The following is a 25,502-nucleotide window of genomic DNA, read 5'->3' on the forward strand; positions in this document are numbered from 1 at the left end:
GTAACTACCTACTTGGACTTCTTAATTCCCTCACCTCTTCACCCGTTCCCCTTCACCCCCCTCCCATCTGGCAACCATCCAAATGCTCTCAGTATCCATGATTCTGTCTTTGTTCTTGTTTGCTTAGTGTTTTAGATTCACTTGTTGACAGGTGTATATTGCCATTTTATTGTTCACAGTTTTGATCTTTTTCTTAAATAAGTCCCTAAAGGGGACTTATTTAATGGGGACTTATTTAATATAATAATGGTTTGGTGATGACAAACTCCTTTAGTTTTTTCTAATCTGGAAGTTATCTTCTCTTCAATTCTAAATGACAGCTTTGGTGGGTAGAGCAATCTTGGCTATAGGTCCCTGCTTTTTATGACTTTTGAGTATTTCTTGCCAGTCCCTTCAAGCCTACAAAGTTTCTTTTGAGAAATAAGCTGACAATCTTATGGAAACTCTCCTATAGGTAATTACATGCTTTTCTCTTGCTGCTTTTAAGATTCTCTCTTAAAACTTTGGCATTTTAATTATGATGTGTCTTGGAGTAGCCTCTTGTCATCTATACTGTTTGGGACTCTGTGCTTCCTGGATTTGCATGTCTATCACCACCAAATTAGGGAAGTTTTCTTTCATTATTTATTCATGTAGATTCCCAGTTTCTTGCTTTTTCTCTTCTTGTTTTGGCATCCCTATGATGGGAATGTTGGGCCACTTGAAGTTTTCCCAGAGGCTATACTATCATCATTCTTTCTAATTCTTTTTCTTGTTGTTGTTCTGAGTGGTTGGTTTTTGCTTCCTTATGTTCCAAATCATTGATTTGATTCTTGGCTTCATCTCATCTACTTTTGTTCCCTGTAAATTGTTCTTTATTTCAGTCACTATATCCTTTGTTTCTGACTGGATCTTTTTTATGCTGCTGTGGTCCTCACTACGTTCCTTGAGCATCCTTTCTTCTATTTTTTAAATAATGAGGGTTTTTTTATTTTTAAAAAAAAGATTTTATCTATTTATTTTTAGAGAGAGGGGACAGTAGGGAGGAGGAGAGGGAGAGAAACATCAATGTGTGGTTGCCTCTCGAGCACCCCTTACTAGGGACTTGGCCTGCAACCCAGGCATGTGCCCTGACTAGATTGAATTGGCAACCCTTTGGTTCACGGGCTGATGCTCAATCTTCTGAGCTGCACTGAAGCTGCGCTGATCTTCTAGAGCTAAGTTCCTTCAGCATCCTTATAAGCAGTATTTTGAACTCTGCATCTGATAGATTATCTCCATGTTGTTTAGCTTTTTCTGGAGTTTTGATCTGTTCTTTCAGTTGGGCCATATTTCTTTGTCTCCTCATTTTGGCAGCCTCCCAGTGTTTGCTTCTGTATATTAGGTAGAGTTGCTGTGACTGTGTCTGGTAGAGTGGCCTAATATAATAGGTGTCCTGTAGGGTCCAATGGCAGAACCTCCCCTTTCACACAACCTGGGTACTTGAATTGCACCCTTAATGTGGGCTGAGTACACCCTGCTCTTGTAGTTGAGCCTTGGTTGCTAGTGGCAGGTCAATGGGAGAAATTTCCAAGCCAGTCAATTGCAAGGATTGGCTATGACCACTGACCATCAACCTCCACTCTCTGTGGATGATCAGCTGTGCCAGGGGCAGGATGGTGGTGCTCTGACGTGGTCTGTAGCTGTTCACTGGGTGCATAGTCCCTGGCGTTTCCTGGGTGGTGCAGGCCAACGTCAGCCCCCACCTTTGTTTTGCTGGAGGCCACCCTGGCTGGGCTATAAAGCAGTCTAAGATGGCTGCTACTTGTGCTGGGCTTGGAGAGTCCCAGGGAGAGCCAAGCTGTGAATCTAGGCTGGTTGCTGCTAGTGCCAGGCCTGGGGCCACTTAACAAGAGGTAAGGGCACTGGAAGTTCACTGAGGTCAATACTTGCTCGTTTGAAAGGATTTAGGATGCTGTGAATCTTGAGCCAAGATCAGCCATTCATGTGGAAAAGCTGTTAACAGATGTAAGTTGGGTGGGGTGGAGCCTCAGGGGATCTCCTAGGGGGCAGAGGTTGCCAATGGTATTAGCCAGGTTGATAGTGTTTCAGACATAGCACCCTGCCAGCACTGGCGCTACCCACCTGTCTGGGAGAAAGCTGTCCCCCATTTCTCACCTTGATGCCACACTCCTCAGTTTCTTCCTGCATGCCACTGGTGCCTTTTCGCTGCTATCCTGGTTTTGGAGCTCAGAGGGAATGAGTCTGAGTAAATCCGTGGGTGGGTTCTTTAAGAGGAACTGCTTGGGATGCCAGAAGTTTCTACCGACTTAATCCCTGCTGGTTTTTGCAGCCAGAAGTCATGGAGACTTACCTTCCTGGCACTGGTACCCTGGGCTGCAGGGCCTGGTGTGGGGCTGGGACTCTTCCCTGCGGAGAGATCCCTTCCAGATTTTTATCCATCACACGTGTATGTCGGACCAGCTTGTTCCACATCTCTGCTCCTCCTACCAGACTGGATGGATGTGTTGTAATTCTGTAATTTCAGAGTTCACTCAGCTCCAATTCTGCTGATTCTTAGTATTGGTTGTTCCATAATTTAGCTATATTTGTGATGTGGTTGTGTGAGGAGGCAAGCTGTGTTTATGCTGCCATATTGATTAGAAGTCTCAGAAAAGCTATTTGGGTTCAATGTTACTTTTTAAAGGGTAAAAAAAATCCAAGCATTGCATACTGTTCTGCTAAATGAGATTTCTTGGTTTCCTAACATTTATTTTCTCTTAATTAGTAGAATTAAAAGAGGAGGAAATTTTCCTTCTCTGGCATTAATAAAAGAGGATGGAAAATAAAAATCTAGGTTCTTTTACTAAGAGTGGAGCATCCAGGTAGACAAATAGCCAGCCTTTGGTTAGTTTTCATCTTGGTCAGCACTCTGCTTTTACTGTAATAATGTCTGACACACACCAACGCCAGTGAGTAGTTTACCTAATAAATTTTTATCTGGGGTACTTCCAGAGGAATAACTGCCTGCTTTCTTGTGCTATATGCATATAATCAACTTGCTAAATATTTGTCTCTAAATATCTAACCATCCATGTACCTTCTTTATTACTTTCAAGCCTCTTTTCAAGTATCATTGAAAGAGGACTTTCCCTGTCACTCTATAGATTAGCAACACCCCTCTGCCCCATCTTCTTTACTCTTTTTCTTCTTAATCTTTCTCTGTAAAACTTAGTCACCTGACATAAGTCGTGTATATCATTCCTTCCTTAAGTCACGTATATCACTCCTTCCTTTTTTCCTCCCTCTCTCCCCACCAGAAAGAAAACTCCTACACAGCATGGCTTTTGTTGTCCACTGATGTCTCCTAACACTAAGGATGTCCTCCATTTTCAGTGTCTCTGAGTCTGCAAGCTGATACTCAACTGATACTTGGTTTTTACGAATACTATTTTGTACATACTTCTTCACAATTTAAATGAGCATGAAGACATACAGACATATCTTTCTCTCATCCTCATTAAGTGGTTTTAATTTAGCATATAGTCATCTTTCCTTACCTAAGGCCTCAAATTTTGCTTTTTTGCCAGTTGTTATTGGAAATTCAGTTTCTAGATTTACCCATAATGTATAAGTAACAATGCTGATGACCTTTTAATAGAAATACATTTAATTTTACAACAGAAATACGTGTTGTGCACCAGACAAAATATACACCCAAAGGACAGTGAAGTGACTGCCAGTACAGCAAGGCCATGTGTCACTAGCCTGTAAGTCCAAAGCACAACCCCTTGACTGGTCTCTCAGCTTTGTCAGTCTTTGCACCCAACATCACCTTCAGCAACTCACCTATCCTGAACAATAATTAAATTGCCTGTTGGAGATTATAAGAATGCAAAATTAATGGTTGTTAATTGAGATGTAACTCATACACCATAAAATTCACCTTAAACTGTAAAATTCAATGGTTTTTAGTACATACACTATTTAATTCCTGAACATTTTCATCAAAAAGAAATACAACACACATAAGTGGTAACTTCCTATTCCCTCCTTCCCCTAGTCCCTTGGCAACCACTAATCTGCCTTTGGTGTTTATGGCTTTGCCTACTCTGGATATTTCATTCAAATGGAATCATACAGTACAGGATCCAGCAGAAGTTAATGCCTGCTTGAGTGTGGTTGGTAGGGTAGTGATATGAGTGTAATTAATTTAGATTTTTAATTTGAACATTTCACATAAAATGTCATATGGTGTGCTTGAGTGTGACATTGTTATATTACAGAATTACATGCTTCATATTTTATAATAAAAAGGAGGCATTATTTGTGCCAAACCCTATATTTAGCCTTTTGTGCCAATTTGTGCCTTTTGTGCTTTTACTTAGCACAGATTTTTTTTTTAAGGTTCACCCATGTTGCAGAATGTCAGAACTCTATTCTTTTTTATGGCTGAATAATATTCCATTGTATGGAATACCACATTTTACTTATCCATTCATCAACTCATGATATTTAGGTTGTTTCCACTTCAAGGTTATTAGGAATAAGACTTCCATAAACATTTCTGTACAAGCTTTTGTATGAGCTGTTTCATTTCTCTTGGTTATATACCTAGGAGTGAAATTACTGGGTCACACGGGAACTCTGGTTAATCTTTTGAGGAACTATTAGGCTGTTTTTCAAAGTGCCTGCACCATTTTACATTCCTACCAACAGTGCATGCATGAGGGTACCAGGTTTTCCACATCCTCACTAACAGTTGTTACTGTCTGTCTTTTATTGCAATCATTGTAATGGGGGTGAAGTGGTATCTCATTGTGGTTTCACCTTTCCCCAATGGCCAAGGGATCCTTACATATTTTTATGTGCACATTGGCCATTTGTAGATGATCTTTGGAGATATGTCTATTCAGATCCTTTGTCTATTTTCAACTAGGTTGTCTTTTAATTATTGTTGTAAGAGTTTTTACATATTTCACATATAAGTCTTCTATCAGATTTACAAACTATTTTTCATTCCATGGGCTGTCTTTTTACTATCTTGATGGTATCCTTCAAAGCACAGAAGTTTTTAATTTTGATGAAGGCCTAATTTATCTTCTCTTTGGTTGCTTTGTGCTTTAGGTATCATATCTAAGAGACTCCTGCCTAATCCAAGATCACGAAGACTTATACTTAGGTTTTCTTCTAAGAGTTTTATAGGTTTATCTTTCAGATTTAGGTCTTTGACCCATTTCAAGTTAATTTTTATATATGGAATAAAAGTTCATTTTCATTCTTATGTATATATCTAGTCCCAAAACAATTAGTTTTAAAGACTCTTCCTTTCCCCACTGAATTGTCGTGGCCTTCCTGTTGACATTGACAATCAAAAGACCATAAATCTATGGGTTTAATTCTGGACTCTCAGTTCTATTTCATGAATATATCCTTATGCCAGTACCCACGCCATCTTGATTACTGTGGCTTTTACAGTAAGTTTTGTAATCAGGCAGTATGAGTCACTTAACTTTGTGCCAAGATAATTCTGACATTGAGCCTAACTTAGTGAAATAAAGACAAGTAGATCAGAACTGTTCTTCAGAACAAGTCTAAGCAGGCCCCATACTAACCTAGTTCTTAAAACAGCAGAGCTCTCTAGACTTACCCAGCTAGATGCACGTTGTTCCTTCCTTCATTGATTCAGCAGTGAGTTTAGGAAGTGTTTATAGCAACATCACTGTGAGCAATTTTGAAAGTTGGATAATGTAGAGAAAAATCTAGTGTCTAGGAAACAGTTTTGACAATCATTTCATCCTAAATGGAGAATAGTGATGGTAGGGATGACACTTCCAAGAAATGTTAGAGATAGAATTTTGAGAACTTGCAATGGATAAGTTATGGTTGGTAAATAAGAATAAGGGATTGGAGATGTTTATTTTCTAGCTGGGGAATGATGGGTTGCTCTAGTTAGGTAAGTAGATTGTGATGGGCAGAGTAAAGATACTACCATCTATTCTTTCAAGAAGAAAAAACAGGGTTATGAGAAGGTTGATTGTTTCTGTTTTGTTGGTTGTGTTTTAGGACTGGGTGTCTGAGGTAAAAATTGAAGATGTGATGGATAGTTTAATTATCACTTTAGGTTCCAGGAGAAACATAGAGCAAAGCCACTTTTTTCCTCTAAGCAGGAGAGGTGATGATTCTTGATGGTCTATATTTTCCCTAGAGCTAAAGTTGGGAGGTGGGATCAGTTAGGGAACTATGGAACTTAAGAGTAGTGAAGGGTTGGAATAGCCACTGAGGAATGTAGATAAAATAACAAGGAAACAGAAAATAGGTATGAAAAGACATGACAGAGGACCAATTCAGAAAGTCCAACAGTCAGCTAAATATCAGTTCACAAAAAAGCAGTGAAAATGGAAGGAAGGAGCATTGTTGGTGAAATAACTCAAGTTCCCCATCATGAAACAGTCTGAAGTTTCCAGATTGAAAGTACCCAATACAGTAACATCAACGTGAAGACATGAGTAGCTAAAAGTTTGGAGAGAAAGAAAGCAGGTCACAAAGAAAAAGGGTCAAGAATCAGAATGGCTTCAGGTTTTGCAACAGCAACACCAGAAGCAAGACAACTGACCATCACATCCCAATTTCTGATAGAAAATTATTTTCATCCATAATTCTATATTTAGACAGATTATCAATCAACTTTGAGCTCAGAAAAAAGGTGTTCAGAAATTCAGGGTACAAAAATGAAGGACTTCAGCCAAGATAGGGGGAAAGAATAGTGGACACAAATGGGATCGGGCTACTCTTTTCATCACAGATCTTGTAGTACTAGTTAACTAAACTTTTACACATTAAAACTTTAAAGTGAATGGGCCACTAAAGAAAAAAAAAGTAGTAAAATAAAGTGAATGGGCAATAATCATGTGACTGTATTTAATGCCATTGCACTGTACATTTTAAAATTATTAACATGGGTCCTAGCCAAGTAATTAAGTTGGCTTAGAGTGCTGTTCTGATACACCAAGGTTGCAGGTTCTATTCCTGATCAGGGCACGTACAAGAATCAACCAATAAATGCATACATTAGTGAAACAACAAATTGATCTGTCTCTCTCTTTTCCTTTCTGTAAAGGCAATAAATAAAATAAAATTGTTAACATTGTATATCCATTTAACACAAGTTTAAAAAAATTAAGTGGAAGATAGAAATAGCCCAACTCTTAAAGTTTAGCTATAAAGGGTTGATAAAGGACTGTAGGTGAGGAGTGGATGGGGAGCCATATAAAATCTTTGTACTGTCCCCTTGGAAAGTCTATTGAATTTGGAGTCAGAAAATCTAAGAATGTTATCTAAGGTGTCCTAGAATATGCATGGAAGGAACTTGGCTACCATGGACTGGACCGCACTGGAATGGCTTTAAGTTCTCCCCTGGCTGTTTCTGGGGCCTTTGTGTTTACTTTCCCATCTACAGCAGTTCTCCCAGCTCCTCATCTGAGAAAAGCGCCTTTGATGACATTAGTTTTCACCATTTAAGTACTGTGACCAGTGGCCTATGAATAAGACTTAATTCAGAAAAAATAAATGTTGCCTAAACATATCTCTTTCTCTTGCAGTGTGAACTTCTTGCCTAAGGACTGGAAAGACTAATTAGTCTGAAAATGGAAAACCAAGAACCAGCGGATTCTTCTCGAAAAACCAAACAGTTTATAATTTCAGAGGAGGTATAAATTGTTTTTCACTTCCCTTTCCCCTCCCCACATAAGGCGAAGTTTCAAAGAAATGTATAGACCATTTGTTGTTTGAAATTATTTGTAATTCTTAAAGACAGTTTTTAAACATTGTTCCTACTCCTTTTTTAGATCTCAAGGACATGGTGAGCTTGTGTGGGAGCAGCAGTGTATTCCTCGTTGTTATATACATATTAGTGAAAATGAGACTGTTTTAAAAACGGACTTTGGCTGATACAAAAATTCTCAATTTTCACTAAAAATTTCCCAGGGCAAAAGAACAAATCACATGTGAGTTTTAGGGCCTAAATATTTCATACTTAGATATCACATCTTAACTAGCTGTTTATGATCTCATATCTATAAGAACAGTAAAAACCCAACTTTTTAGCTGTAGTCTAAATTCCAGGACAGATGGATGTTTGTATGTTATTTAGTTGAGCTTTAAAAAAATCTCTTCCTGTAGGGGCCATTGCCATGCATAAATTTTAAATCCTTCATTTTGGAACTCTAATATTGACATCTTCTACCAGTTCTTTTTTGATTTAAAAATCCCTCCATGTGGTCCAGTGAGGTCTGGGTTCTGTTGCAGCGAGAAGGTGCCCTTCCAGGCTAGGCCAGGCAGAGTGGTGCTCGGTGCCCAGCAGGCCCTGAGGAGGCCGCAGTAAGGGCCAGGGAGGAGCCTGGCTGTCCCAAGCAGAGGCAGAGGTGGCTCTGTAAATAGCGGGTGTTGGGAGACAGTCACTAGGTGGCCCAGGAGGAGGGCCTCAGGTCCATACCATAGCTGGCCCAGAGCACAACGCAAAGGCCAGGCTGCAGGTGTAAGAAACTGTGACTGAAGAAAATTAAAGGCCATGGAAGAAGATGGACTTGAATTGTAACTGCAAGAGCCAAACTCATTTGATGCAAGTTTTTTGGAACACTTTCCATACATTTCCCATTTGATCATCACAACATCATGTGTAGAGCCAACTGTACACATATGGTTGATGACCAAACTGTTGTAGGAGCACAAGAAGCAGTTGTTTGCCATGTTGTGGATTCAGATATAACTGTGCATAACTTTGTTACTGATGACCCAGACTCATTTGTAATCCAAGAAGTTATTGAGGACATTGTTATAGAAGATGTTCAGTGCCCAGATATGGAAGAAGCAGATATAGCCAAAATGGTCCTCATTCCTCAGGAAGTGCTGAACTCAGATGTAACTTAAGAAGTTTCTTTAGAACGTTACGTGGCTCCAAGTATGTTTTAGCCTCTGATATTACTTCAGGGTCAATGTCTATACCAGAATACGTAATCACGGGTGAATCTATACATGTGTCTGATGTTGGACACATTGAACATGTGTTCATGATAATGAAGTGTAGTAAAGGCAGAAATCATCACTGATCCTCTGACAACAAATGCATTAATAGTTCAGAAGGAGCACTGGGAGCAGAGTGTGCCTCTGCAGCAGTCATAGGTGCCAATGAACCATCTCCCTGTGAACCAGCATGATGATAAGAGTAACTGTGAGGACTACCTTAATGATTTCCCTGGTAAAATAGAACACAACAGTTCCTCTGGAATGACCTTGGCTGCAGAATCAGAAATCAATCCTTGTAAAGTAGATGGCACTTTACCTGAAGTCATCAAAGCGCACATTTTTAATGCTGACCCTGAAGAGGATGACAGGTGGCACTGTAGACACTGTGGAGAATAAGCCTAAGAATGATCATGGAGTTGAACATGTGCCCAGGGAAAAGATAGTTTATATGACGGTCAGTGACTCTCAGCAAGAAGACAAACATCTAAATGTTGCTGAAATTGAACTTCCGCCAAGATGGAGGCGTAGGTGGAAACACTGTGCCTTCTCCCACAACCAAGTTTGAATACAACAAAGGTTTAGTAAACAAAAATGCAGCCAAAGAACAGAAAATTGAACTACACGGAAGTCCAACAACAACGAACCGTTCAACCGGGACTGGTAAGAGGGGCAGAGCCAGCAGCGGAGCAGGGTCAGACAGGAAAGATCCCCCAACCCAGGCGCACAGGCAGCTGGGGTAGCAGCATGGACCCAGTGAGGGTGCGGGGCAGGCTGACTGCCACGGTCACACATTCGCGCACAGATAAACCAGCAGAGGAGTGAGCAGTGAGACGGACCGAGCAGGCCCCAGCAGGCGAACCCAGTGAGTGCACAAGGCGGTAGCCCTGGCAGAAGGAAGCGGCAGAGGGGACCGCCATTGCTTCCCTTTGACCCCGCCCCCACATACAGCATCACAACCCAGCGACTAACTTGCCCCGCCCTGGTGAACACCTAGGGCTCTGCTCCTCATATGTAACAGGCATGAACAGTCCAAAATATGGCTCAAGAACTCAAAGCCCCAGAGCTGTTAACTCTAAGCGAAAAAGAAGTAGCAAACCTCTCAGATGCACAGTTCAAAACACTGGTGATCAGGATGCTCACAGAATTGGTTGATTCTAATCACAAATTAGAGGAACATATGAAGGCTAAACTAATTGAAATGAAGGGAAATGCACAGAAAACCAATAGTGATGGAAAGGAAACTGGGACTCAAATCAATGGAGTGGACCAGGAGGAAGAACGAAACATCCAACCAGAAAAGAATGAAGAAACAAGAATTCGAAAAAATGAGGAGAGGATTAGGAACCTCCAGGACATCTTTAAATGCTCCAACATCCGAATTATAGGGGTACCAGAAGGGGAAAAGAAACAGCCACGAGTGGAAAACTTACTTGAACCAATAATAAAGGAGAACTTCCCCAGTCTGGCAAAGGAAATAGACTTCCAGGAAATCCAGGAAGCTCAGAGAGTCCCAAAGAAGTTGGACCCAAGAAGGAACACACCAAGGCACATCATAATTACACTAGCCAAGATTAAAATGAAGGAGAGAATCCTAGAAGCAGCAAGAGATAAAAGGACAGTCACCTACAAAGGAGTACCCATCAGACTGTCAGCAGATTTCTCAAAAGAGACCTTCCAGACAAGAAGGGGCTGGAAAGAAGTATTCCAAGTCATGAAATCCAAATACCTACAACCAAGATTGCTTTATCCAGCAAAGTTTTCATTTAGAATGGAAGGACAGATAAAGTGCTTCTCAGATAAGATCAAATTCAAGGAGTTCATCATCACCAAACCCATATTATATGAAATGTTAAAGGGACTTATCTAAGGGAAAGAAGATGAAAAATATGAACAGTGAAAGGACAGCAAACTCACAGTTATTAACAACCACACCTAAAACAAAAGCAAACCAAGAGGACAGCTAGATCAGGAGCGGGGAACCATAGAAATGAAGAACACATGGAGGGTTAGCAACAGGGGAGTGGGAGGAGGAGAAGGGGGGAGAAGGTACAGAAAATAGCATAGACGGTAGGTAGAAAATAGATAGGGGGCAGAGGAAGAATAGTAGGGGAAATATAGAATCTAAAGAACTTGAGACATGTGGTCATAAACTAAAGGATGGGAATAGTGGGGGAGGGGGTGTGCAGGGTGGAGGGGAATGAAGGGGGGAATAGAACAACTGTAATGGTACAATCAAAATATATTAAAAAATAAAATAAATAAATGTTGCTGAAATTGCTAAAGTTTATATGAACATGATTGTGGGCGTATAGGATGCAGCTGCAGCAGCAGCACCACACATGAACAAGTTGATGACATGAAATAAAACCTTCATGCTGACAGTGTGGGCAGCAGTTTATGGTAATAATTCGGATGGAACTGAAAACCAGAATGGCACTGCAAGCACCCTCTTGCATATAGATGAGTCACCAGGCTCAAGAGAAGACGTGATTCAAGTCAGTACCAAACAGCAATGGTGAGGGCCCTGATGGACATCCCTTGACTATCTATCCTTGTATGACTTGTGGGAAAAAGTTTAAGTCAAGAGGTTTTTTGAAAAGGCATATGAAAAACCATCCTGAATATCTTGCCAAGAAGTACCGCCATACTGACTGATTACACTACCAACAAGAAGATAAGTTTACACAGTTGCCTGGAAAGCCACAAGCTGACCAACAAGACAGAAAGCCATCGAGTGGGATGATCATAGGGAGCATTTCTCCTGTGTTGGGGCTTTATTTACTCACAAAATGGTGAATAAGGAAAAAGGAGCCAACAAAATGCAGTCCACAGCAAGAACTTTCCTCAGTATTTGCATGGAGTTCAGTAAAGGTTTCATCACCATTGGAGCTCAAAAAGCATGTGTGAATCCATACAGGGGAGAAGCCATACACCAACGGGAGCACTGCGAATACAGGTCTGCACACTTGTCTAAACTGAAAACACATGTAAAAACTACGCATAGTAAAGAGCTCCCATTCAAGTGTGACATTTGTCTTTGGACTTTCTCAGATACCAGAGAGGTATAGCAACATGTTCTTATTCACCAAGAATGTAAACCACATCATTTGCATTGTGACCAGAAGAGTGAGAACTCAAGTGATTTGACACAGTACAATTTCACTTCACGCGAAGGACTGTCCCCATAAAGTGTGACACGTGATAAAGGTTTTCATGGGCCTTTAGGACTCAAGAAACACGTAGCTGCCCCCAACGCAAAAACTGTACCAGTGTTGCCATGGTACCTTTAAGATTGCAGATGATTTCTAAGTTGCCATATTCTCTCGGCTAACACAAAAGACCTTCCATTTAGGGGCAAGAGATGTAGAAAAGTATTTAGGCAACAAAATGAGCTTAAAAAGCATATGAAGACACACAGTGATAGGAAAGTGTATCAGTGTGAGTACTGTGAGCATAACACAACAGATGCCTCAGGCTTTACACGGCACCTTATTTCCACTCATACAAAGCACTACCCTCACTGTTGGAGTGCTGCAGAAAGAGTTCCAAAGACCTTCAGAAAAAAACAGCACTTAATGCAGCATCATAAAAAAGAGAGCTTGTCCTAGCAATACTTACTTCCACAGACATTTGTGGAGATGTGGGCCTCGACGCAGAAAACTCACTTGAAAGCCAACCAGTCTCATCCACATACAATACTGTATATTGATTTATGCTGTGTACAAATAGAATATTCCCTCTAGTTGACTTATTTTTTTACATTTTGTTCAATAGTGTTCTGAATTTTATTCAATTTGTTTAATCAATGGGGAAAAGCAGTAACAAGCAAATTGATTTTAATGACGTAATCCTTACCTCTATACTGAAATTTCTCTTACTTGTTTTGTATTTATTTAAATATTTACCTTGCTTGCCATGATTCTCTTTTAAGACCACTTAAAGCCAGGGTAACTTTAGATTGCATCAATATTACTTTCGGAGTAACCATTTTTCCCCCCTAAATTTCCCACAATAAAATTGTCAGAGACATCTACTAACATAAATGGGAGATTTAACCATCAGGTCTAATTATGCTAACACAGAAGTTATTTAATTGTCTTGCTTACTAACCTTTTCAGACCAAATGAGAATGAAAGTCTCCATTTGAGCTTTTGCATCCATGGCTTCGCTGAATAAAGAACACTAGCTGGGTTTGTTTACTTTTTGTTTTTTCTTTCTTTTTAAGATTTAATTTGTTTTTAGAGATAGGGGAAGGAAGGGAGAAGGCGGGGTAGCGAAACATGGATATGTGAGAGATATCCATTGCCTCTCACACACCTTCAACTGGGGACCTAGCCCACAACCGAGGCATGTACCCTGACTGGGAATCGAACCGGTGACCTTTTGGTTCACTGGCCAGCACTCAATCCATTAAGCCACACCAGCCAGAGCTACTTTTCATTTTCTTTAGCAGACAGAATACACTTTTGGTGGGCTTTAAGTATTTATATCTTTGTCAGAAAACTTTTAGAAAACTTTATTGAAAATGTTTGCTTATTCCTGTCGTTTTCTGATTATTCTTTGTGTTGCTGTCTTTGAATGGTTGTGTGCTACAAATGAGACCTACTGAAGATGGCATTTTCGAATCTCCTAGAGCAGGGTTCCCCAACCCCTTGGCCATAGACAGGTATCTCTCTGGGGCCTGTTAGGAACCTCTGGGGCTGCACAGCATGGGAGCATATGAAGCCTCATGTGTATTTACAGGCACTCACCATTACTTGAAGTACTGCCTGAGCTCCACCTTCTGTCAGATCAGCAGCACCTTTAGATTCTCATAGGAGTGCAAACCCTGCTGTGAACAGCACACATGAGGGATCTAAGTTGTGTGCTCCTTATGAGAATCTAATGCCTGGTGATCTGAGGTGGAGCTGAGGCAGTGATGCTAGAGCTGGGGAGCTGCTGCAAACATCGATCGTCATTAGCAGAAAGGTTTGACTGCACAGAGACCATAATAAATCAACTGCTTGCAGACTCATATCAAAACCCTGTCAGTGAGTGGCAAGTGACAACTGAGCTGCATCTGGTGGCAGGCTATACAACCATTCCCTCCCCGACCCCACCCCACTGGTCCATGGGAAAATTGTCCTCCAGGAAACTGATCCCTGGCACCAAAAGTGCTGGAGAACAGTCCTAGAGGACCTCTTGCAACTTTGTATATATAAATGTAGCCTGAATTATATAAATATATATGCATATATGTGCATAAAATGACGTGTATGCATATACGTGCATAAAAATAACATGTATGTGTGTATTGCTTATCTTAAATCCTTATATACACAACCCCAAGTAGTAGTTATTTAACATCTATAATGAAAAGTATCAAGTTTACAGTAACATGAAAGGTGCATATGAGAGCATTTTGTAAATCATGCTCTTCAGAGAGACTACTCAGGGGAAGAATTAGAAGAAAAATAAGGACACTAGTATTTTTAAGAGTAAAGGTATTTTCTTATAAATATCTTTGGTAATTGAAAAATAGAAGTTGAGATATTCTAGATACAATGTTTTCATACAACTTCAGTTCCATGCCTTTATATTTTTCTGAAAAGCTAATGAGTATCCAGACAAACTTCCCACACTTCTCTCTGAGAAGCTGCTGAGCGAACTCTGTGTCACCAAGGTAGGGAGATGAGGAAGCTGTGGCTCTATGTAGCAGAGATTGGGCACTACACTTGGCACACTCAGCCTACTCTTACTACTTAGTTATAGTTAGGAAACTTTGCAGAACTTAACACTCATACTGGTTCTTATTAGAATGTAAGATAAAGATATGTTTGGGGTTTTTTTTAAGATTTTATTTATTTATCTTTAGAGAGGAAGGGAAGGAGAGAAGGAGAGAAATATCAATGTATGGTTGCCTCTCGTGAGTCCCCTGCTGGGAACTAGCCTGCAACCCAGGCATGTGCCCTGACTGGGAATTGAACTGCGATCGTGTGGTTCGCAGGCCCATGCTCAATCCACTGAGCTACACCAGCCAGGGCAGATAAAGATATGTTTTAAGTGAATGAGGAAAATCTGAGGCCTTATTCGGAAGTCCATCATTTTGTGTTTGAGGGTTGACTTTTTTTTTTCTTACTGTCACCTGAGGACATGCCTATTAATTTTAGAGAGAGAGGAAAGGAAGGGGAGAGAGTGAGAGGGGGAGAGAACATTGATTTGAGAGAGAAACACTGATGGGTCACCTCCTTTATGCACCCACAACCCAGGCATGTGTCCCAACCAGAAACTGACCCAGGACCTTTCAGTTTACAAGGACTACACTCCAACCAACTGAGCCACAGCAGCCAGGGCAAAAATTGACTTTTTAAACAAATAGTTATGGCTCTGAGTTACAAATTCATGAGTGCAGTTAGTTAGAATTTGATTATGTGAAAATGAATTTTGAAGAACAAAAACAGTACTTGGGGTCCTTTAAATTGGCTATAAGCACATTTGTGCACCTGCATATTGTGGGAGATTTAGGACTTTTCTCCCTCCTTGGTAGCTGCCTTGCCACTTCATTATGGTGCTTCTTGCACTTTTAGGTTTTTACCTTTCATCTTTTTCTTAGCTATTGATATCTGTATTCAAGAGTTTATAGAGCTAGAAATCTAAATACTGGGTATTTGGCAAGCCTCTGAAGTGCTGGATTGATTAGTCCAGTTCTAAATCAAGTGCTTTAAGCAGGAACTCCAACATGAATCAAGTCAGAACCAAGGCCTGGGCCTGTCCCCATAGGGACTTCAGTGCCCTCTTGGCCTCCATAATATGGTTTTCAAAAACGTAACCTGGAGACTTCTGGCCAAGATGGAGGCATAGGTAGTAGATACACTGTGCCTCCTTGTACAACCAAAAAACAACAAATTGAAAAAAACAACCAGAACTGCCAGGAAATCAAACTCTATGGAAAGCTGATAATGAAGGAGTTAAAGAAACATTCATCCAGACCAGTAGGCCAGGCAGAAACAGGCAGCCAGGGCAGAGAGGGGACACAGCAGGGCGGTGGTTGGAGGACTGGGTGGTCCCACATTTGTGTGCAGATAAACCAAGAGGAACAACTGGGGAGTGAGACCCCACAATCCAGGGTTCCAGCACAGGGGGGAATAAAACCTCAAACTTCTGACCGAAAAAACCTGTGGGGGTTGAGGCAGCAGGACAAACTCCCAGCCTCACAGGACAGTTCGTTGGAGAGACCCATAGGGTTCCAGAATGTACAAAAACCCACCCACTCAGGAATCAGCACCAGAAGGGCTCAATTTGCTTGTGAGTAGTGGAGGAAGTGACTAAAAGCCAGCAGAGAGCACAGCAAGTAGCACCGTACCCTCTTACACCCATCCCCCACATACAGTGCCACAACACAGCAAAGTGGGTGCCCCGTCCTGGTGAACACCTAAGGCTCCACCCCCACTACGTAACAGGTGCACCGAGACAAAAAAAAATGGGCCAAATGCAAGAACAGATCAAAGCTCCAGAAAAAATACAACTAAGTAACAAAGAACCAAACTGTCAGATGGTTCAAACTGCTGGTAATCAGGATGGTCACAAGATAGAGGTAAAAATGAAAGCTATAGGAAGTGCAATAGGAAAATGTGCAGGGAACCAAAAGTGAAGGGAAGGAAACTGTTGAAGCAGTTTCAAATCAACAGTTTGGACCAGAAGGAAGAAATAAACATTTAACCAGAATAGAATGAAGAAACAAGAATTTACAAAAATGAGGAGGCCCTGGCTGGTGTGGCTCAGTGGATTGAGCGCAGGCCTGAGAACTACACGATCGCGGTTCAATTCCCAGTCAGGGCACATGCCTGGGTTGCAGGCCAGTTCCCGGTTCTCAGCAGGGGATGCATGAGATGCAACCATACATTGATATTTCTCTCTCTCTCTCTCTCCTTCCCTTCCCCTCTAAGATAAATAAATAAAATCTTTAAAAAAAATAAAATAAAATTTCCATTAAAAAAATAAAATAAAATAAAAATAAAAAAATGAGAAGAGGCTTAGGAACTTCCAGGACAATGTTAAACGTGCCAACACCTGAATCATAGGGGTGCCAGAAGGAGAAGAGAAAGCAAGAAATTGAAAACTTATTTGAAAAAATAATGAAGGAGTACTTCCCCAAGCAGGCAAAGGAAATAGACTTCCAGGAAGTCCAGGAAACCCAGAGACTCCCAAAGAAGTTGGTTGGCCCTAAGGAGGAACATACCAAGGCACATAATTACCCAAGTTTAAAAAAAGGAGAGAATCTTAAAAGCAGCAAGAGAAAGGAGACACTTATCTATTACGGAGTTCCCATAAGACCACCGGCTGTTTCCTATAAAAAATTTTTTAAAAAAATTCAGGCAAGAAGGGGATGGAAAGAGGTATTACAAGTCATGAAAGGCAAGGACCTACACCCAAGATTGCTCTGTCCAGCAAAGCTTTCATTTAGAACAGAAGGGCAGATAAAGTGCTTCCCAGATAAGGTCAAGTTAGAGTCCATCATCGCCAAGCCCTTATATGGAATGTGAAAGGGACTTATCTAAGGAAAAGAAGATAAAAAATACGAACAGTAAAAGGACAACACAGTTACTAACAACCGAACCTAAAACAAAAGCAAACAACTAGAACAGGAACAGATTCACAGATATGGAGATCACATGGAGGGTTATCAGCAGGGAGGGGGAAGGGGGAATTGGGGGGAAAGAGTACAGGGAATAAGAAGCATAAATGGTAGGTACAAAATAGACAAGGGGAGGTTGAGAATAGTGTAGGAAATGTGGAAACCAAAGAACTTATATGTACTGCCAATGGACATGAATTGAGGAGGGCGAAGGAGGGTACAGGGGGTGCTGGACAGAGGGGAATAAAGGGGGGAAATCAGACAACTGTAATAGCATAATCAATATATTTAAAAAATTAAAATGTAATCTAACATTGTGTGATTCATTGCCCTGCAGTAATATTCTTAAAAGCTCTGATATTGTTTTTGGTTTGTTGTTTTTGAGAACCTGAAAAATCTCCATTTTTATTTTTCTCAGTGATAATGTAAAACCCTTAAATGAAAGTGGAAACATATTAACTTTAAAACATCCTGTAGGCCATTTTGGGAAAGACAAAGGTCAAGCGTTTGTGGCCGCATTTCTGACCTTCATCAGCAGTTGTCTTCTCCATGTAGAAACAGGAGTAGGAGATTCAGAATCGAATCTCTTCTGCCTTCTCCCTCCAGTGAGATTTTTTTTTGAACTTCAGCTACATTTCAGCTTTGTGAGGAACCTTATCATCAAAGACAATGGCCTGCAATGCTACCAATATAGCACATCCTCACTCCATGAACTCCCTTGTATTCACTGGGAATCTCAACACTCTGGTCAAGAAATCTGATGTGGAGGCTGTCTTCACAAAATATGGCAAAACTGTGGGTTGCTCCATTCATAAGGGCTCTGCCTTTTGCCTTATTCAGTATGTTAACGAGAGAAGTGCCCAGGCTGAGGTGGCAGGAAAGAATGGCAGGATGACTGCTGGCCAAGTTTTAGACAATCTGGCTGCAGAGCCGCAAGTAAATGGAGGAAGAGCAGGTATGAAATGATGTGCAGCAGAGATGTATGTCTCCTCTTTTCACTTGAACTCGGACTTTCAACAGGATTATGACGACAGGAATTCTGTTCTTATCAAATAGGATGTACAGTTACCCAACAAGTGTTCCTCCTCCTCCTCCCATTGCTCGGGCTGCAGTGCGCTCAAAACACCGATGTGTATCAGGAAACACCTCATGAAGGGGCAAAAGTGGCTTCAATTCTAAGAGTGGACAGCAAGGATCTTCTTCCAAATGTGGGAAGTTGAAAGATGATCTTCAGGCCATTAAGAAGAAATTGACCCCGATAAAACAAACAGTGGATTCTCTACTGGAAAGCCTGGAAAAAATTGAAAAAGATCAGAGCAAACAAGGAGAGATGAAGAATAAGTCAGAAGTGCCGAGCAGCAGCTTCCTGAAGAAAGATGAGACTAATGTGAAAAGGGAGTAGGAGGGAGGAGGGTACGAATGACTCTGCTGAGGAGGGGGACCTACTGGATGATGATGATAATGAAGATGGGGGTGAGCAGCTGGAGGTGGTGAAGGATGATGAAAAAGAGGCTGAGGAAGGAGAGGATGACTCTTAAGCACACAGTGGGGTTTAGACATCTTGTCCCATTATTTCTTTACCTATGCACTTAGATCACCTTTTCACCAGATCCTCTCCCCTAGTATGTTCAGCACATGCTCACTGTCCTCCCTATCCTTGTTTCTCCCATGTTCATTAATTCACATTGCCCTGCGCCTAATCCCACTTTCACTTCCTTTGATGCTCCTAGTAGTTAAGTCTTACCCTGTAATTTTTGCTTTTAATTTTGTTACCTTTTTACAACTTAACAATAAAAAGGATGTACAGTTTTTATCAACTGTCTCCAAAATAATCTCATTATGCAGGAAGTACAGTTCTTTTCATTCATATGAGTTCAGTAGCTGCTTAACTGCAAAAACAATCTCATTAGTTGAGTAGCACCTGGGAGCAGCTTTGAATTAAGAGGCATATGTGTTAACCCCACATATGTAGCATACATGGGGCTGTTCAACACAAATGTAACAACGTATTTTGTAAGAGTTGGCATGTCAAATGCATCCTCTAGGAAAATAATTAGTGTCATAGTGTTAAGATTTGTTTTCTAAAGTTGATACTGTGGGTTATTTTTGTGAACAGCCTGATGTTTGGGACCTTTTTTCTCACACTAAATACGTCCTTATTAAACCAGGAATTTGCAGAAAAAAAAACTTTTTAAAAAATTTTTGTATTTTATACGTATTTATTTCAAAGTCTTTGTTTCACAGTGGCCTCCACAAAACCCCTAGAATGTATATTTTTCTTTGAGTCCTAGTCATTATTATGCATTCCAGTACATACCAATACTCAAATTATATTTCTTTGGGGTATTAAGGAGACAAGTAACTTTGATGTGGAGTGGAGTCTTGCAAAGCTGCTTTTACACCCTAATGGAAAAAACTGGGAGATACACCAAGCCTTTGCATCAGTGCTTTGTGGTCTAGCTGGTGGCCTTTCTGGAGATTTTGATTGTGAACTAAATTGTTTTGTCCTTAAATAGAAGAGGTTCAAATATGTCAAGATTTTAGGGAAACTGAAATAACTGGAGAATAAAAACTTATTTTCTTCCAAAAGAAATCTTGTAAAGCTAATACAGAAAATATAAATAATGGGCTATCTATATTTTTAAAAATAAACAAAGATAAAGAACACAGAATTTTACACACTGTATTTCTCTTACATAGTTTGACATCAAACAGTTCTTTCTAAAGCACAATATTAAAATCTTTAAAAGGTATTTAAGGATTTGGCCAAGTGAATATGATACAATGTATTTGTATAAAGAGAAAATGAAATTCTAGTCAATGTTATGTACTGACATCAGTTACATCCTAGTTTTAATTCTTAAAATGAATTTGATTAGCAGAGCTAAAAAAGATATTTCAGTGAAATGTTTTAAAGAGGTACTGATTTTTACAAGGATATGTTATTGTTTTGTAGAAATTTCCTATTAAATATTGTATGTCCCTCCCTCTGTACATCTTGTAAAAAAAAGTAAAATACATAAAAAGAAAAGCATATAGGATGTATGGCATTACTGTAATTGTGTACTTGTAAATAACATGCAAAAATAAAAATCAGAATATTTTCCTATTAAAAAGTAAATAAATTGTCTCCATGTTATCTTTGACTAGATCTACCAGTAATTAGTAGGTTGCTTCCAGTAAGAAGTGAAAGGCAGGATAGTGGGAAGCATCTACTGTTTTATGTACACAGGCCACTTTCCTATTAGTGCAGTATAGTGCCATGGGTTAGTCCTGGGAACCTAAACTCCTCCGTGTCCAGGCAGAACAATGCTGAAGGTTTCACTCAGACTGAGTGGGAAACCCATATGTCATTAATGGAAATCCAGTCATTGGACATGGTTTCCCTATAGTCAACTTTGTTGCATAGTCATTGAAAGTAAATGCCACTAATGAGTTTATAGACTAAACATACACACCTATGTGACTAGCACTCAGATCAGAGGCCAGAATATGAGAAGCATCCCAGAGAACCCATCGGTCCTCTGTACTCCCTTTCATTCTTCCCTCCTCACCCCACCCCCAAGAGTTTTCCACTCTCATTTCTTTGCACCTCTTAGTACTACCTCCAAAACTCCAAAAAGAAGCAGAACCACCCTTCTGGAAAACAACTTTAAAAAAATTTTTTTAAAGATTTTATGTATTTACTTTCAGAGAGGAGATGGGAGGGAGAAAGACAGGGAGAGAAACATCAATGTGATGCCCCCAACTAGGGACCTGGCCTGCAACCCAGGTATGTGCCCTGACCGGGAATCAAACTGGCAGCCCTTCAGTTCACAGGCCAGTGCTCAATCCACTGAGCCACACCAGCCAGGGCAAGAAAAAATCTTTTAATACTCTTAAGCTGAAAACTTGTACATGATTTTTTGGAAGGGAAACATGATCATTGGGAGGGCCATGTAGAGAAAATGTGGGGGGGAAAGCCTAAGTAAAAACAACTCAGTTTGAAAGGTTCCCAATTTATGTGTTGTCTGATCTCCTTTTAGTTAATTGCAGAAGGAAAATGGGTCAAGTTTGAAAAAACAACTTACATGGATCCTACTGGTAAAACAAGGTAAATATATTTTTTTATTTTGTAAATTACTTGGTATTGGGGGTTCTCACATTCTCTATTTAGTGTTTGGCATAAACTCTGATATTTTCCTCATTGTAAACTATCAATCTAATTTACCTGCTTTTCCTTTGTTAGAATGTTTAAATCACTTGCATTCTATGAATAAAATTATGTTGTGAATTTGTTACAGTAACTAGTCAGGAAGCTCATTCAACACCATTCTCCCCAAGTAGATTAGTGTGAATCTAAAACTTTTTTGACACCCCTAAGTTGATAAAACAGCAAAATAATTAACAATACAGGTTCCTTCCTTATAATTAAAGCAATTCTAATCTTTGTATTAGAATTAAAGAGGAAACATTTGAGGTAGAAGTTACATGCTTACATCTTGCTTGTGGAAATGTAAGTTGGAAAAGAAAGTTTTGTAAAGCGTGTCACAGTATGTATCGATTGTTATGAAGGTATGGTTGGGGGGTGCGATTAGGGAGCTGTTTGGGGCCAGGTCATCATGGGGTCTGAGACTGTCCTTAAGAGAACTATTTGAAATCAGATTTATGCCTGAGAAATGTTCATAAAAACTTAAAAAGGCAAAAATAAATTGAAAGTAACCTAAACATTCTAAAAATATATAATTGTTACAGTGTAGTCACTTGATAAAATCTCTGCAGCCATCTACAAAGCAGATTATAAAGACAACCTAGTAATATAAATTACTAAATTGATAACAAAACAGGAAATCACATATATGCTTTTTAAGTTCTGCCAGATAATGTATAAGGAAAAGCTAGAAGGAAAAGTAAAAAAAATACTAATGGCAGTTTAACCTTTTTTCTTTTTCAGATTTTCTTTTTAGTAATTTTTTAAACGATTTTATTTATTTATCTTTAGAGGGGAAGGGAAGGAGAGAGGGAGAGAAATATCAACGTATGGTTCCCTCTCGTGTGTCCCCTGCTGGGAACTGGCCTGCAACCCAGGCATGTACCCTGACTGGGAATCGAACCGCGATCCTTTGGTTTGCAAGCCCATGCTCAATCCACTGAGCTACACCAGCCAGGGCAGTAATTTTTTATAAGTATCAAAAATGTATAAAAATAGATTAAGCATCTACTTAGTGAAGTATAAAAAAGGAATAAAACAATGAGAATATGAAAATGTAACTAAATTTAGTGTCTAGAATATATGATACAAATTAATATAAAAACGCCATTTAAGTGATCAAATAAGAATACAGAGTTTCTTTGTGAGGAAATACATTTATCATCAGTGTGAAAGTGATGGATGGACTTACCAGTAATTTAAACAACTTTTGATTTTATCTATTAAAGTAGCAAAAATATTAGTAAGGTCCAATGTGGGAGAGCTGTGAGAAACAAGATATCCATAGTACTGTTAAATTAAAACCCAAAAGAAAGCCAAGCACACTATGCTCTAACACAGTGGAATAATATATTACCTATTATTTACAGTGAGTTTGATGTATAGAACTAAATATGAACTAAGGAAGGGATTCAGAAATGTGGCAAGGCCTAAGCCATAGGGAGCACATATATTTAAATGTACTTGTATTTTTGAAGCTATGGACAGAGATTAAAACCCAACTTACAGTGATATCATTGGGTTCTCTTCCCTTATAAAGTTTATAACAAAATAAAACCCTTAAACTAGTCTGAGTAGCATGTGTTGGTTTGCTCATCTCTTCACCTTACTCTTCCTCCCTTCCTCCCAGCACTGTAATTGGGATGTGCATCAGAATTATTCTGGGATTATTTTCAAAGTACTCATTAGGTCTCACCTCTTGTGGGAGCGGGCTCTAAAGTCTACCAAACTGCCACACTCACATGGCCTACTTATAGCATGTTCATCTCCAGGCTTCTTTGCAGCCTCCGAAGAGGTCTTCCATGAAGCACGGACATTTCATACAGAATGTCTAGCTTGGGAGAATGAAACTCTGTGCTTTATAGTAGGCTATGATTTATAAATTTATAAAATGTTTCTATTACCTGATACAGAGGCCTGTATATAAGGATAAATAAAATAGCACCTACAGAACCTCTGTTTCACTGTCTTATTCATGGAAGAGGCTGTGGAACTAGTTTCAGAAGTGTAAAAGTATTCTGGCACTATGCCCCGTTACTGACATTCAGGACAGAACTTCTGGCCCTTCCAACTTCATGTGTTTGGTTGACTAGAGGGAAGAAAGCAAAACAGCTTTCCTATAACTAAAACTAAATAATGGAGTAACTTTAACTAGAATCAGTCTTTAGCTATAAAAGGCTTGTGAAATAATATACTCTTAGTGCCCCAGTTTTACAAATGAGAAAACAGTCTTGAGGAGGTCGTGTCTGTGGGGTTAGCTAGTAAGTCAGTGGAGACTAAGATTTTTCCCACCAATCCAAAGTACACCTCAGTCTCTTTAAGATGACTAGCACTCTCGTGGGGCATTCTTATTCTAGTGTTTCCTATAAATGCATTTATATTTTATTGCTCATAACTGATGGCTCATTACTGCTTATTTACCTCATATCTTAACCACTATAATGATGCTATTCTTTTTGTTTTCCTTATTCCTAGTGTATTTGGGATGGGACCTTCAGTGCTTTTCCCAGCACTGTCTTCTTCAGTCTTTAGGACTAACCTTAAGAGGCAGCAGAGAGAGCCATACCAAAAGGTGTTTTGTCTCTTGCAATACGTATTATTGACTTATCAGAACTGCTTGTTGGTTGGCTTCTTGCTACTAACAGGAATGTTGGGCAGCTGTGTTTTCATAGTAATCTGTTCGATTTTTGCAGGTTCACTTTGACAGGTTTGCCCTGTAGAATTCAGGTTCGGTACTGAAAGATCTGCAGTTTGCAGAAAGTTTATTTTTAACTGGATTAAATATCTGAATTTTTTAAATAGAAATGTGGCATGACCCAAACCTTAAGGACAACCAGATAAAAAGTGTAAGAGTTTTTCCAAGTAGTACATTTTATACTCACTGCTACTGTAGGGAGACATGTTGATCCCTTTCTTACACCACTCAGATGTGTTCTCTTAGATCCAAAATTACTTCCTTCTTCACTCCCATCTCTTACAACTGTTTTTTGTTTAGGTTTTTTTTTTCCTATTTAAGGAATGAGAGTGAAGGGGGACTTCCTCTTACCTGCCCCTGCACCCTGCAAACAGAATGGTTGTCCCAATAACTGAATTTTCAGTACAGTGTTCCCCTGAAACCAATAGCTACTCAGGGTAAAGCCATAAACAGGAGCAGGAACCCACTCTTGCCTCATTTTCCCCTTAGACAAGATGTCACAGGAGTAAAGTAGGGCACTCTCCTAAATTTAAGAATTACTCTGTTAATTTAAGAAGGGTCCTACTTTCTTAAATTGTGTACTGTAGGTCACAGATTTTAACACCTAAATTGTGTAAATGACTGACTCACTAGTTTTCATTAGGCAGAGTCTCCTTTCCCAGTAGGAGCTTATTATGCATAAACTGCATAACAGCTTCAGAAGCTGTGGTCACCAGCTGTGCTGCTCCCCTGTAAATTTATGATCCAAACTGAAGTGTTTCGAGTAATTGATCTGAAAGGCAGCTCAAGTGATGGCACCCAGAGAGCTAAATGTTGGGTGTCAGGTTTTCTTTAGAAATTGTCAGAAGCTGTTAAGATAGAAAAATCAACTTTTTGTTTAAATACAGCTCATTATTGCTGTGGTTTTATTATTGATTTTTGGAGAGAGAAAGAAACATCTGTTTGTTGTTTCACTTCTTTGTGCATTCATTGGTTGCTTGTATTTGCCCTGACCAGGGATGGAAACCCACAACCTTGTTGTT

At 39.8% G+C, this 25,502-nt stretch overlaps 2 protein-coding genes and 1 pseudogene across 4 annotated transcripts in view; 2 read left to right on the forward strand and 1 right to left on the reverse strand.

The window, feature by feature from the left end:
* Nucleotides 1-25,502, forward strand: part of NUDT5 (nudix hydrolase 5) — a 39,605-nt gene that overhangs the window by 5,953 nt on the left and 8,150 nt on the right. For both annotated transcript variants that reach the window (XM_037066010.1, XM_037066009.1), the window contains exons 2-3: nt 7,560-7,667; nt 21,622-21,689. In XM_037066010.1, the coding sequence (XP_036921905.1) occupies nt 7,605-7,667; nt 21,622-21,689 (131 nt within the window). In that variant the 5' untranslated portion in view covers nt 7,560-7,604. The remainder of the gene's footprint in view (nt 1-7,559; nt 7,668-21,621; nt 21,690-25,502) is intronic.
* On the forward strand, nt 7,675-13,181 carry LOC119000850 (zinc finger X-chromosomal protein-like; annotated as a pseudogene).
* The window catches only part of SEC61A2 (SEC61 translocon subunit alpha 2), a 42,286-nt gene continuing 34,983 nt past the window's right edge, over nt 18,200-25,502 (reverse strand). Inside the window, exons 12-13 of one of the 2 annotated variants that reach the window (XM_037066007.1) lie at nt 24,602-24,607; nt 18,200-18,795 (exon numbers count right to left, since the gene is read on the reverse strand). In XM_037066007.1, the coding sequence (XP_036921902.1) occupies nt 18,744-18,795; nt 24,602-24,607 (58 nt within the window). In that variant the 3' untranslated portion in view covers nt 18,200-18,743. Of the gene's footprint in view, nt 18,888-24,601; nt 24,608-25,502 lie in introns of both variants that reach the window. The other variant, XM_037066006.1, reaches the window with a different exon arrangement.

This window comes from Sturnira hondurensis, unplaced genomic scaffold (assembly GCF_014824575.4).
Source record: "Sturnira hondurensis isolate 20B ecotype Veracruz unplaced genomic scaffold, ASM1482457v3 Scaffold0016284, whole genome shotgun sequence".
Lineage (NCBI taxonomy): Eukaryota > Metazoa > Chordata > Mammalia > Chiroptera > Phyllostomidae > Sturnira > Sturnira hondurensis.